Raw genomic sequence first — 13,663 nt, forward strand, 5'->3', positions numbered from 1 at the left:
TTTCCGACAACTTTGTGTGACCGTGTGTATGCAAGACAAGTTTGAGCCAACATCCATCGGAAAAAATCCATGGATTTTGTTGTCTGAATGTCCGATCAATGTCCGATCATGTGTACAGGGCATAAGTGACTCAGAGGAGTCTGTGTCAGGGCTGGGCTCAGCCCTTCCTTTTCTGAGCTGGCCACTCAGCTGTCGGCTAATTGCCAGCTCCTATCTTTCCACAGTTACTCAGCTGTTGATGATATCTTGCTCCTCAGTCCTGCCTACTTAAGTTGTCCAGACCAGAGGAGCTCTGCCTTCGCCTTTGTCACAGCACAGAAACTATCTCCTGCGATCCTGTTCAAGACTTGCTTTGCTGACATCCCTTCTGGCTCCAGATCCTGCTTGCTGTTGCACTACATTGATCCCTGTCTTCTGGCTTGGCTGACTATCCGTTCCGGTTACTGAACTTTGGCTATGTTTTGACTACATTTGTTCTTTTTACTTTTATTATTAAACAAGTGTGAATTAACTGTACTTCTGTCTCGGCCTGATTTCATGGTTTTTGACAGTAGGCGAAGGCCATGAATTCAGATGATGCAGTCAATCCACTTGTTGGTAATATTTTCCCAGATTGGATCGGGGCGGATCCAGAGTCTAGTCTCAGGAGCGGCACTGCCAGAAAATAAGGTGTTGCCTACAGAACTGTATTTAACGTATCATACAGTCCTACCCTTGTTTAAAACAGTGCCAGCATCCAATTTATTTGTATTCTGACACATGCCACACTTTTATTTATTTTTATTTATTTGTACAATAACATGCCGTGTCCCAATATGACATGCTGGTGCGGGTTCCTGCAAGTTATTATTATGCAAGTTATTGTCATAAAAAGTGTTTGGGGACCTGGGTCCTGCCCCAGGGGCCATGGATCAATGCAAAAAAAAGTTTTAAAAGCGCCCGTTTTTTCGGGAGCAGTGATTTTAATAATGCTTAAAGTGAAACAATAAAAGTGTAATATTCCTTTAAATTTCATACCTGGGGGGTGTCTATAGTATGCCTGTAAATGGGTGCATGTTTCCCATGTTTAGAACAGTCTGACAGCAAAATGACATTTTAAAGGAAAAAAAGTCATTTAAAACTACTCACGGCTATTAATGAATTGCCGGTCTGACAATACACATAAAAGTTCATTGATAAAAACGGCATGGGAATTCCCCACAGGGGAATCCTGAACCAAAAAAAAAAAGACGTTTGGTCCCCCTCAAAATCTATACCAGACCCTTCAGGTCTGGTATGGATTTTAAGGGGAACTCTGCGCCAAAATTAAAAAAAAAAAAAATGGCATTCGGCCCCCCAAAAAATCCATACCAGACCCTTATCCGAGCACGCAACCTGGCAGGCCGCAGGAAAAGAGGGGGGGGGGTGAGAGAGCGCCCCCCCCTCCTGAACTGTACCAGGCCACATGCCCTCAACATTGAGAGGGTGCTTTGGGGTAGCCCCCCAAAACACCTTGTCCCCATGTTGATGGGGACAAGGGCCTCATCCCCACAACCCTTGCCTGGTGGTTGTGGGGGTCTGTGGGGGGGGCTTATCGGAATCTGGATGCCCCCTTTAACAAGGGGACCCCCAGATCCCGGCCCTCCCCCCTGTGTGAAATGGTAAGGGGGTACAAAAGTACCCCTACCATTTAAAAAAAAACTGTCAAAAATGTTACAAATGACAAGAGACAGTTTTTGACAATTCCTTTATTTAAATGCTTCTTCTATCTTCCTTCAGTTTCTTCCTCCATCTTCTTCTTCTTCTGGTTCTTCCTCTGGTGTTCTCGTCCAGCATCTTCCTCCGCGGCGTCTTCTTCCCTTCTTCACAAGAATCACTTATTCATAAAGGACAGCTCACAGAGCACATTTTTTTTTGTATATTTGCACACAGTAACAGTTTGGTCACTATAGTTTATGTATTTATATATATATTTAACTATATATTTCATTGGATATTTAATTCAATCTTTGATCATGTGAATATATGGTATTTTGGCATTTGGCACATTGCACTTTAAGTTTGCACATGTAAACGTTTCATAGAATTTTGTATATTTATTAGATTTGAGCAAATTAGGGGTGTTTCATAATATATTGCATATTTATTAGATTTGAGCAAATTAGTGGTGTAAGTAAAACAGTAGGGTAACGCAGCCAACAGCATTTTTTAGTATTTATTTTTATCACTTATATTGGTGGTTTTTCTTTGACTGCAACAACCAAAGTAACATTGTTTGTTTAATTTTAAAAGACGGTGACTCCCACATACTCATTTAAATAAAGCAATTGTCAAAAACTGTCTCTTGTCATTTTTAACATTTTTGACAGTTTTTTTGTGAAATGGTAGGGGTACTTTTGTACCCCCTTACCATTTCACACAGGGGGGAGGGCCGGGATCTGGGGGTCCCCTTGTTAAAGGGAGCTTCAAGATTCCGATAAGCCCCCCGCCCGCAGACCCCCACAACCACCGGACAAGGGTTGTGGGGATGAGGCCCTTGTCCCCATCAACATGGGGACAAGGTGTTTTGGGGGGCTACCCCAAAGCACCCTCCCAGTGTTGAGGGCATGTGGCCTGGTATGGTTCAGGAGGGGGGGGGGCGCTCTCTCGTCCCCCCTCTTTTCCTGCGGCCTGCCAGGTTGCGTGCTCGGATGAGGGTCTGATATGGATTTTTGGGGGGACCCAACGCCATTTAAAAAAAAAAAATTGGCGTGGGGTTCCCCTTTAAATCCATACCAGACTGAAGGGTCTGGTATAGATTTTGGAGGGGGACCCCACGCCATTTTTTTTTTTAAATTTTGCCTGGGGTTCCCCTTAATATCCATACCAGACTTGAAGGGCCTGGTATGGAATTTAGGGGGACCCCCATGTCATTTTTTTTTTTAATTTTGGTTCGGGGTTCCCCTGTGGGGAATTCTCATGCCGTTTTTATCAATGAACTTTTATGTGTATTGTCGGACCGGCAATGCAATAGCCGCGAGTAGTTTTAAATGACTTTTTTTCCTTTGAAATGTCATTTTCTGTCAGACTGTTCTAAACATGAGAAACATGCGTCCATTTACAGGCATACTATAGACACCCCCCAGGTACGAAATTTAAAGGAATATTACACTTTTATTGTTTCACTTTAAGCATTATTAAAATCACTACTCCCGAAAAAACGGCCGTTTTTAAAACTTTTTTTTGCATTGATCCATGTCCCCTGGGGCAGGACCCAGGTCCCCAAACACTTTTTATGACAATACCATGCATATAAGCCTTTTAAATTAGCACTTTTGATTTCTCCCATAGACTTTTATAGGGTGTTCCGCGGCTTTCGAATTTGCCGCGAACACCCCAAATTGTACGCTGTTCGGCGAACTGGCAAACAGCCGATGTTCAAGTCGAACATGAGTTCGACTCGAACTCGAAGCTCATCCCTAATGACGAACATATTTAGCTGTTGTATAATTCCTCATTGTGGGCAACAGCCAGGGCATGGCATAGGTGAAGGGTGATACTGAGTAACTACCTTTTTGGAGACAAAGAATTGATTGCAGATTTGATGCTTTCTATTTTCCCCACACTTTCCTCAGCCTGCTGTGGTGGCCTGTCGCTCTCAGTGTGTTAACACACTGTTCATAGGGAAGACATACAGTGACTGCCTCAGAAGAATTCATTCAAACTTTTTGGTTTTCCCTTTGCCACATTCATATGTCACTACAAGAACACAGGTATTTTTCAGTCTGGCCACGGGATGTCACAGGTCCTCATACAGTGGTGAAACACACTTGCTGTGTCACCGCCCCTGCTGATGATGGCTGCTGGCCGCCGCTATTTCCTCCTCAGCTTGAGCCCATCCTCCACTCAGCACCTATTGGCTGAAAGAGTTAGGCAGTGATAAGGCTGCTGACTGATATCACTCCGCCAGAGCCGGAACCTTCATTTCATTATAGCAAAATGCGGGACCTGGTGGTGTTAATCCGCCTAAGCGTGAATTAAAAAAAAAAAAAAAAAGTCTCTCCATCCTACAGCATCCTGGGCCCCTCTAAATGAACTGATGGAGCCCAGGGAATATATTTTAGGCCCAACCGTTGGTAATGTGAGTCCTAATGCCACCCTCCTAACTCACTTCCCACCACTGCGCCTCAGATTAAAAAATAAACCTAATCTAAAGCTGCCACTTTAAAGAATCAGAATACTGTAAATGGTGCTTCTCTGTGTGCAAAACGAATAACTATGTGACACAAAGCCAACACAGTGGCGCTAGTGCTTATGAATATGTGAAATATCCAAAACTAAACCAAATAACAAGCAAAGCAAATATATATTACATAAATGAGTGTCCACCCAGTGACAAGTGATGAACGTAAATAAACATAAATATTTCAGAAGACTGCTAGAAAACTAAAAACAGTCCTTTAAATGTTGACTTTCTTTTCTTTTCTTCAACTTCCACCACACCCAAGTGTTTGGTGATCCCACTCCCTATGGTAATCCACTCACCGACTCCTAATGCCCACACTCTCGTGTTAGGGCTTAAAAGCTTGTTGACCACATCACACCGGTCACATCGGCAGATCACAATGTCAGAATTGTGTGCAGGGATCGTTCCATATGTGAAATACAAAAAATACACCAATAGTGCAAAAACATTTTCAAATTTATTTAAAAGCACTCAAAATCTTCAGTATAAAACTCACATGTTACAAGTATCAAAAACGCAGATAAACACTTCCACAGCAAATCGATCTTCACAGCAGAGCAACAAACGCATATAGATCAGCCACTTAATGAGTTGTGATCACGGCGGACCCGAGGTGTGCAGGCGTCAGACTATCTCTCCCACCTACTCCCTGGCGCCTCCCCGCTCTATCGATGTGTCACTTCCTAATACGATGCGGCAGCGTCACTCGTCATTGGTGGGGTACGTCATACAGCCACGCCCCAACATGTTTCGTCATACACCGACTTCATCATGGGATTGGCTGTATGGTGTGACGCTCATTCCTTTTATCTCCTCCTCCCATCACCTGACTAGCGAAGCACCGACGCGCCTCTCATATACTTTTTGACCTTCTTTTTCTGTGTTTCCCGGTCGATCTTTTCCAACTTTTTCTTAATATTGCTATTGAATTCCTTTATCTGGTTGGAATCCTTAATAGGTTCCAATTTCTCTTGTATTATTCTAATTTTCTCATTAATTAGTCCTAACTTGATCTGCTTTCTACTTAAAACAAGACTCTGTAGGTCCCTACCTGCTTTATTGAAGAACTCCCTCCATTCATCCACATACTTTTGGTCATTGAGCCCATCCTGAGGGGAGACTTCCCACCTCAGGCTCCTAAAAATTAAATTTTCTTTCTGGTAGTGTTCAAATGTAAACACATCCCACCACACCTTAATCTGCTTCTCTAGGAGATTAGAAAATGTTTTTAGTGTTCCCGAGAAGTCTTCCTCACAATCAGCCATTTCACGGTTGCTTGAGAAGACACACTCAGGATCCATTTGTCTATTCGACAAATAATTGAAAGGATCCATGGCTGCACGTGGGTAAAATAAATGTAATCCCAACCGTTGGTAATGTGAGTCCTAATGCTACCCTCCTAACTCACTTCCCACCACTGCGCCTCAGATTCCAAAATAAACCTAATCTAAAGCTGCCACTTTAAAGAATCAGAATACTGTAAATGGTGCTTCTCTGTGTGCAAAACGAATAACTATGCGACACAAAGCCAACACAGTGGCGCTAGTGCTTATGAATATGTGAAATATCCAAAACAAGAATATGAACAACATTAAATTGGAATATCAAATAAGTGAGACAACTATTCACTTCCTTGATGTCACCATAGATAAAGAACCTAGTGGTCTGAATACTAAGGTTTATTTCAAACCGACGGACCGCAACAGTTACCTGTCCATCAGGAGTGGGCACCACCCTGCGTGGATAAGGAATATCCCGAAGGGACAGTTTTTGCGAGTCCAACAGAACTGCACAAAGGTGGAAGACTACCTAGAGCAGGTCAATAACCTTAAAGTCAAGTTTGTGCAGAAAGGCTACAGTGATAAAAAACTTGACGAATTAATACAGGAGGTGGCAGAGGTCCCCAGAAGTCAGTGTCTCCAGAAGAAAGAGCACCTAGACTCCACTAATCAACATCAATTAAGTTTTATCTCGGGCTTCCACTGTCAATATAGGGAATTTGAGAGTATATACCAAAAACACTGGCACATCCTCTGCAAGGATAGGCATTTAGGAGAGATACTACCGCAACAGCTGAAATTCATCTATAGGAAAGCCCCAAATTTTGGGGACCAGATAGTTAAAAAGATCTTGGATCCTCCAAGGGCTATGAAAATAGATTTGAGAGGATTCTATTGTTGTAGGAAATGCATCTGTTGTAGGACGGTTAGAACTAGCCACAGAGGGTTAACGAATGTTACTAATAGAGATGGAGAGACATTTGAAATAAGGGAATTTAGTACCTGCAACTCCTCTCATGTGGTGTATCTCATGTGGTGCCCTTGCGGCCTATTTTATGTGGGAAGAACCAAAAGATTACTGAAAATCAGGATAGCAGAACATCTGACTAATATAAAAAATGGGTATAAATACCACAGTGTCTCGTTGCACTTTACAGAAAAACATCAACAGGATGCATCACTGCTACAGTTTTGTGGCATTGATGTAGTGCATCCGACCTGGAGAGGGTCAAACAGGGTGAGGGATTTATGCCAAAGGGAAACCAAATGGATATTCCGTTTTAAATGTCTAACGCCTAGAGGGTTAAACATCGAACTAGACGTGAATTGCTTTATAAATGATTTCTAAAAAATTTCTGGAAGGATTTTAGGTTCATCAAGTGTGATATCTATAAATAATATAGGTTGTCAGTGAGTACCTATCATCATATTTGATATTTCTATTATGATAGGGTTGAGGGGTATATCTGATCAGTCTGAAATATAGGAAACCTTTGAACCCACCTTTATCTATATATGCGGGGGGAGGAGAGGGGGTGATGCGAGAATATAGGGTATGCTTTGGGTGGAGTAGAAATTAGGGATTATATTTTGGCAACATTGGGTCACGCCTGTTTTTGCACTTAAGGTTTGGTACTATATATTTTTGGAAATATATTTTTTTATATATTTTTATATATTTTGTTTGTACATATGTTTGTTATATACATTTTGCTTTACACGCCCATAGTTGTATGTTGAGTATGGTAATCTACACTGTGAGCAGCTGTGCTGTTATTCAGCGCAGTTGGTGCTTGTAGTGGGAGATTTACACATAATAGATGAATTACACCTTAAGGGTTAATTTATGGGAGAATTGGGGTCATTTTATATTATAATTTATCATTTAACGTGGTTGTGAGTTTGACACATAGGACCACAAATAAATAGGCACTTTTAGATTGGATAAGGAAATAGGTGTAAAGAGGAGGTAAGAGTCGGATTAGTGAGCACGGGTGGTGGTAGGTCTTCGGATCACTGGGATGATCCCGAAAACTCAGGACGATATATTTTCACACCCCTCATAATGATAATGAGATTAGAGACCCTCCTCTTGATATGTTAATTTTTACCATGTTGTTTAGAACAATATATATATATTTTTTGATTATTTGATGAGAAAGGTATTAGAAGAACCCGCCCATTCAGTTATTCACATACATTTAATAACCAGTACTTTACTGTGTTACTGATAGTGCTCAATGAAAAAAATCATTTTATATATTATTTTTATATTATTTTTTATTTAATAATTTTTAAAATACTGTTTTAATGTTTTCATCATTATAGCATTATATGTTATCTCATGCTGTACAGAGTAGGGGAACTAATGACCCTTATTAGCACTGTAACGATTAGAGTGTGAGTATCTATATAGTCTATGGATGTTCATCATTTAATGCAGAGTATTTGAAGTGACGATTGCAGAGTTACACCAACACTACTATATTGGCAAGGGATGTCACATCTTATGGCCATAATACAAGCTGCTGCGGAAGGGCGGAATATTGCGCATTATGTACAACTAATGCCGGTTTGTAATAATGGAGATTTTGTGACTGCGGGGACACGAGATGTGCGCAGGCGCGTCGGTGCTTCGCTAGTCAGGTGATGGGAGGAGGAGATAAAAGGAACGAGCATCACACCATACAGCCAATCCCATGATTAAGTCGGTGTATGACGAAACATGTCGGGGCGTGGCTGTATGACGTACCCCACCAATGACGAGTGATGCTGCCGCATCGTATGAGGAAGTGACACATCGATAGAGTGGGGAGGCGCCGGGGAGTAGGTGAGAGAGATAGTCTGACGCCTGCACACCTCGGGTCCGCCGTGACCACAACTCATTAAGTGGCTGATCTATATGCGTTTGTTGCTGTGCTGTGAAGATCGATTTGCTGTGGAAGTGTTTATCTGCGTTTTTGATACTTGTAACATGTGAGTTTTATACTGAAGATTTTGAGTGCTTTTAAATAAATTTGAAAACGTTTCTGCACTATTGGAGTATTTTTTGTATTTCACATATGGAACGATCCCTGCACACAATTCTGACATTGTGATCTGCCGATGTGACCCGTGTGATGTGGTCAACAAGCTTTTAAGCCCTAACACGAGAGTGTGGGCATTAGGAGTCGGTGAGTGGATTACCATAGGGAGTGGGGTCACCAAACACTTGGGTGTGGTGGAAGTTGAAGAAAAGAAAAGAAAGTCAACATTTAAAGGACTGTTTTTAGTTTTCTAGCAGTCTTCTGAAACATTTATGTTTATATACGTTCATCACTTGTCACTGGGTGGGCACTCATTTATGTAATATATATTTGCTTTGCTTGTTATTTGGTTTAGTTTTGGATATTTCACATATTCATAAGCACTAGCGCCACTGTGTTGGCTTTGTGTCACATAGTTATTCGTTTTGCACACAGAGAAGCACCATTTACAATATATTTTAGGCCACCTGGGAGCTGCGTGGAGTTGAGGGAAGCAGAAATAAAGTCCCTGCAGCTGCATTTAGATGATGCCTCACGAAACTTAAATCTGGTGAGGTGGCGGAGGGAGCCTCGGAGTTGTAATATTTTCTTGGGGGAGGGGGGCAATTGCCCCATTGATCCGCCCCTGGATTGGATAAACAGAATCACCGCATGGATCAGTTTGCCATGGAGTTACAAACGCTCCTGTGTCGCACGGATCACCTGGAATCTCCCACTGTGGCAGCCCCGGTACAACCTACAGTATGTTGCAGGCTGACCCTGCTGCTGCTCCAGTCTCTGCGCAGGCACCCGCCTCGAGTATTACCTCAATAAGAGGTATGTCTGGTTCCGCTACGCTTCCCCAGCGATTTGGGGGTGATCCACTCCAATGCAGAGGGTCCCAGGCGTTTCCCATGGACAGAAGCAAAGTAAGTTTCCTGATATCTTTGCTTTCTGAGAGAGCCTTGGCCTGGGCAAACCCTCTATGGGAGACGCAAAAACCTGTTGTCTTGAGCTACCCTGAGTTTGTGGCTTTGTTTAAAAGGGTATTTGACATTCCCGCACGCTCTGCTTCTGCTGCCAAGTGCCTCAGAGGTTGCGTGGAACAATGAGGCCCTCATGGCTGCTTTTCTCATAGTCTCTCGGATACCATCAAGGATGAGATAGCAGCCCAAGATATACCCACTGAGCTGGAGAAGTAGATCACGTTTGCCATCCTCATTGACTTCAGACTCAGAGAAAGACTCTCTTTTAAGGAGCGCTTGCGGAAGCCTCCAGTACGTTTATCTCCGAGCTTTGCAGTCCCACCCGTGCCTCCCTCAACTCCCATGCCTCCTGGTACCGAATCGTTCAGTGAAGCTGAACCCTTGCACTTGGGTTTCACGCGCTTCTCTGCGGATGAGAGAGCCTTTAGGAGGAGGAGGGATTGTGCCTTTATTGTGGCCAGGCAGGTCACTTTTTGAAGTCTTGTCCTACCTGTCCAGGGAACGCCCGAACCTTGAGGTCCTGTCACTGACAGACCTTAGGTGGCATTGTTTCATCCTCAGTTATCCAGAAGGATAAGCCCCTGGTTTCGGTCACCCTTTCTTGGGCTGAGTCATACGTTGTGATAAAGGCTCTAATCGACTCTGGGGCTGCAGGCCTGTTCATGGATGCTGCCTTTGTATCAAAGCACTGGATTCTGCTGCAGCTGCATGACACTCCACTTGCCATCGAGGCTCTTGATGGGAGACCTCTACCTCCTGCCCATGAGACTCATGAGATGATTCCATTGTACATGGCCGTAGGGGCTCTTCACCATGAGATAATCCAAATCCAAGTTATTTCCTCACCTAAGTTTACGCTGGTTATTGGTGATCCTTGGTTACAGAGGCTGACTCGTTTGTTCCACAGAATATTCCTGCGTTAGAGGAGCATCTCCGTGATCTTTGTTCCACTTGGGCACAAGTCCAGGAGACTTTGCGACATGCTAATGATAAGTACAGACTCCATGCTGACCGCTGACGCATGCCTGTGCCTTCCTACCAGTTTGGGGACAGGGTCTGGCTGTCATCTCGCAACCTCCGACTTCGTGTTCCCTTTCTGAAGTTTGCACCTTGGTTTAGTGGGCCTTTCCGTATTCTTCGCAGCATTACCCCAATGGCCTTCGCATTAGACCTTCCTTCTAATATGCGTATCTCGAATGTATTTCATGTCTCCTTATTAAAACCTTTGGTCTGCAACCGCTTTACCACCTTGGTACCACGTCCTCACCCTGAACAGGTTGATAACCATGAGGAGTATGAAGTACAATTTATTGTTGACTCCCGTAGGTTCCGTGGGCGCATACAGTACCTGGTGCATCGGAAAGGGTATAACCCGGAGGAACGCTCTTGGCTTTCATCCTCAGACGTACATGCCCCTATCCTCCTCCTTGATTTCCATAGACATTTTCCCCTCAAGCCTGGTGGTCCTCCGAGGGGGAGGGGTCGTTAAGGAGGGGGTACTGTCAGGGCTGGGCTCAGCCATTCCTTCTCTGAGCTGGCCACTAATTGCCAGCTCCTCTCTCCACAGTTACTCAGCTGTGGATGATATCCTGCTCGTCAGTCCTGCCTACTTAAGCCGTCCAGTCCAGAGGAGCTCTGCCTTCGCCTTGCTCACATCACATAAACTATCTCCTGCAATCCTGTTCAAGACTTGCTTTGCTGACACCCCTTCTGGCTCCAGATCCTGCTTGCTGTTCCACTACATTGATCCCTGTCTTCTGGCTTGGCTGACTATCCCTTACGGTTACTGAACTTTGGCTATGTTTTGACTATGTTCTTTTTACTTTTATTATTAAACAAGTGTGATTTAACTGTACTTCTGTCTCGGCCTGATTTCATGGTTTCTGACAGTCTGCTTCTCATGCCTCCGCAAACTTGCGGTGCATGGGCTCCCTCATGCTTCAAAGCCTGTGAAAGGACCCAAGAATACATGGCATAAAGAAGAAGGATCACTATTGGTTGGAAACCCTCCTTGACCACTGTTACAAGGGGAAAGTCTCAGAACTCATCCCATACCCACCCAGAGGGTGCAGAAGATGGAATCTCTTGAGGACACCTTACAGAGGTGTATATATATATATATATATGCCATGGAAAATGTAGTTTTAAGGCTTCTGTTGGTCAGGAGAGGAGCGATGGAGAAGGCGGCCATCTAAGTGATGCATTTCACAATTTTTTTAGTCCACGCCACCCAGGGCTGTCAGCTTCCACATCCCATTGGCAGCATTTGCATCATATGGTGGACGATTATCTAGGGGCAAAAACAGAGATGGAGAGCTTTCCAGTTGAGGATCCACTGGGTTACTGGGTCATGAAAATAGACCACTGTCCAGAACTTGCCCAGTATGCAATTGACCTGCTGGACTGCCCTGCATCCAGCGTGCTTTCCAAACGGCATACAGTGCTGCCAGAGGTTTTGTTACTGGTTATATAGAACACTTCTGTCCACAGACTCCTTGGACCATCTGACAGTTATCAAAATGAATCAGTCCTGGATTACCAGCAGCTATGAAGCCCCTGATGCCGATGTTGCTGATTAAGTGTTTTTGGGATGTGGAATCTCTGCAGGACTTCTAGGCTGCCTAGCGTTGTAGGTGTTGATTTCATATAGAAGCATTTTTTTGGTGCAGGTTTCTTGGACACAATTAACACCCTATGGCCAATTATTCCGTACCTGTTTGACAGGTGCATATAATTTACATTTTTGACAGCAAGGCCAATTCTTGCTTTCATCAAGAGTACCTCTATAGGGTTATGGTGTGAAGGCACCTCCTACACCCACATTTTTCCACACATGTTACTTCTATCCAAAATCTGCAGAAGAGACACCAGAATTTATCCAAAAAATCTCTAATATTGTTCCCAGTACACTACATTGTGGCCTCATCATACAAGCTGGCTCCCCAGGGCATTGTTTAAAAAATAAAGAAACCTTGCAGGGAAAATGTCATTTTTTTGGGCTTTATAAATGCAATTATTGCTGCAGCAGATTCTATACACAGTACAGATGTGCCACTGTACCGGTAGACTAAGGGGACCCTCCAGGCACTATATTGAAAGGCCCCAAACAATTTAAAGCAGGCGCTACTCCTCCGAATGTGTATTTGTGATCTCTATAAACCAACATATACTTTCAACATTACAAACTATAATACAACACATCCACCTACTCAAATTTGATCACATGTATCACAAAAAAAATATTAAAACATTTTTTAAAAAATGGGAAAAATTGGAAACACAGTTTATTAAAAACACCCTATTAAAATGCTGTCCCACAATTCCAGCTCTTACATCTCACAGTGCCCAGACCAGCACCACTTCGATTAGCAAATCTGGATACACATAATAATCGCTAATACGCCAAGTTATCCCTTATGCTCCTCCACTTCTCTTACCCAAACACGGCATGTTCCACTACAGGGAGGATGTGACGTCACTTTGCGGTCTATGGATGTTCAGACAACTATCCGACCTCTATGCATTTCGCTGTTATAGCATCATCAGTGCACATCAGCACAACCTGATCAGTGTCCATCAATGCAGCCTCATCAGTGCCCATCACTGCAGCCTCACCAGTGCCCATAAATGCAGCTTCATTAGTGCCCATCAATGCAGCCTCACTCGTGCCCATCAATGCAGCCTCATCAGTGCCCATCAATGCAGCCTCATCAGTGCCCATCAATGCAGCCTCATCAATGCCCATCAATGCAGCCTCATCAGTGCCCATTAGCTCAGCCTCACAGTGCCCATCACTGTTGGTCTTACTGGCTACTGGCCTGTAGGTTCTGCTGGGAGCTGGTCATGGCCTGTGGGTCCTGCTGCCAGCTGGCCTGTAGGTTCTGCTGGGAGTTGGCCATTGCCTGTGGGTCCTGATGGCCGCTGGCCTGTAGGTTCTGCTGGGAGCTGGCCATGGGCTGTGTGCCACAGCCCATGGCCAGCTCCCAGCAGAACCTACAGGCCAGCAGCCAGCAGGACCCAAAGGCTAGCAGGATCCATAGGTCATGACCAGCTCCCATATATAAAAAGGGACCAGAGGGTCTAGGGAAAGGATTCTTCAGAGAGGAACACACAGGCTTTAGAAGATTGCAAAAATGGAAAAATGTATTAAAAACATGTAAATATCCACCCACAATGGGAAATAACCAC

The 13,663-nt window shown here is 43.9% G+C and overlaps 1 protein-coding gene across 1 annotated transcript in view; it reads right to left on the minus strand.

Annotated features, from left to right (window-relative positions):
• The window catches only part of LOC141128196 (vomeronasal type-2 receptor 26-like), a 53,486-nt gene extending 40,037 nt beyond the window's left edge, over positions 1-13,449 (minus strand). The window contains exons 1-2 of the mRNA XM_073615342.1: positions 13,283-13,449; positions 5,074-5,509 (exon numbers count right to left, since the gene is read on the minus strand). Of these exons, the coding sequence (XP_073471443.1) occupies positions 5,074-5,509; positions 13,283-13,449 (603 nt within the window). The remainder of the gene's footprint in view (positions 1-5,073; positions 5,510-13,282) is intronic.
• Between the last annotated feature and the right edge of the window lie 214 nt (positions 13,450-13,663).

The sequence above is a fragment of the Aquarana catesbeiana genome, linkage group LG01, assembly GCF_042186555.1.
Source record: "Aquarana catesbeiana isolate 2022-GZ linkage group LG01, ASM4218655v1, whole genome shotgun sequence".
In the NCBI taxonomy this organism is placed as follows: domain Eukaryota; kingdom Metazoa; phylum Chordata; class Amphibia; order Anura; family Ranidae; genus Aquarana; species Aquarana catesbeiana.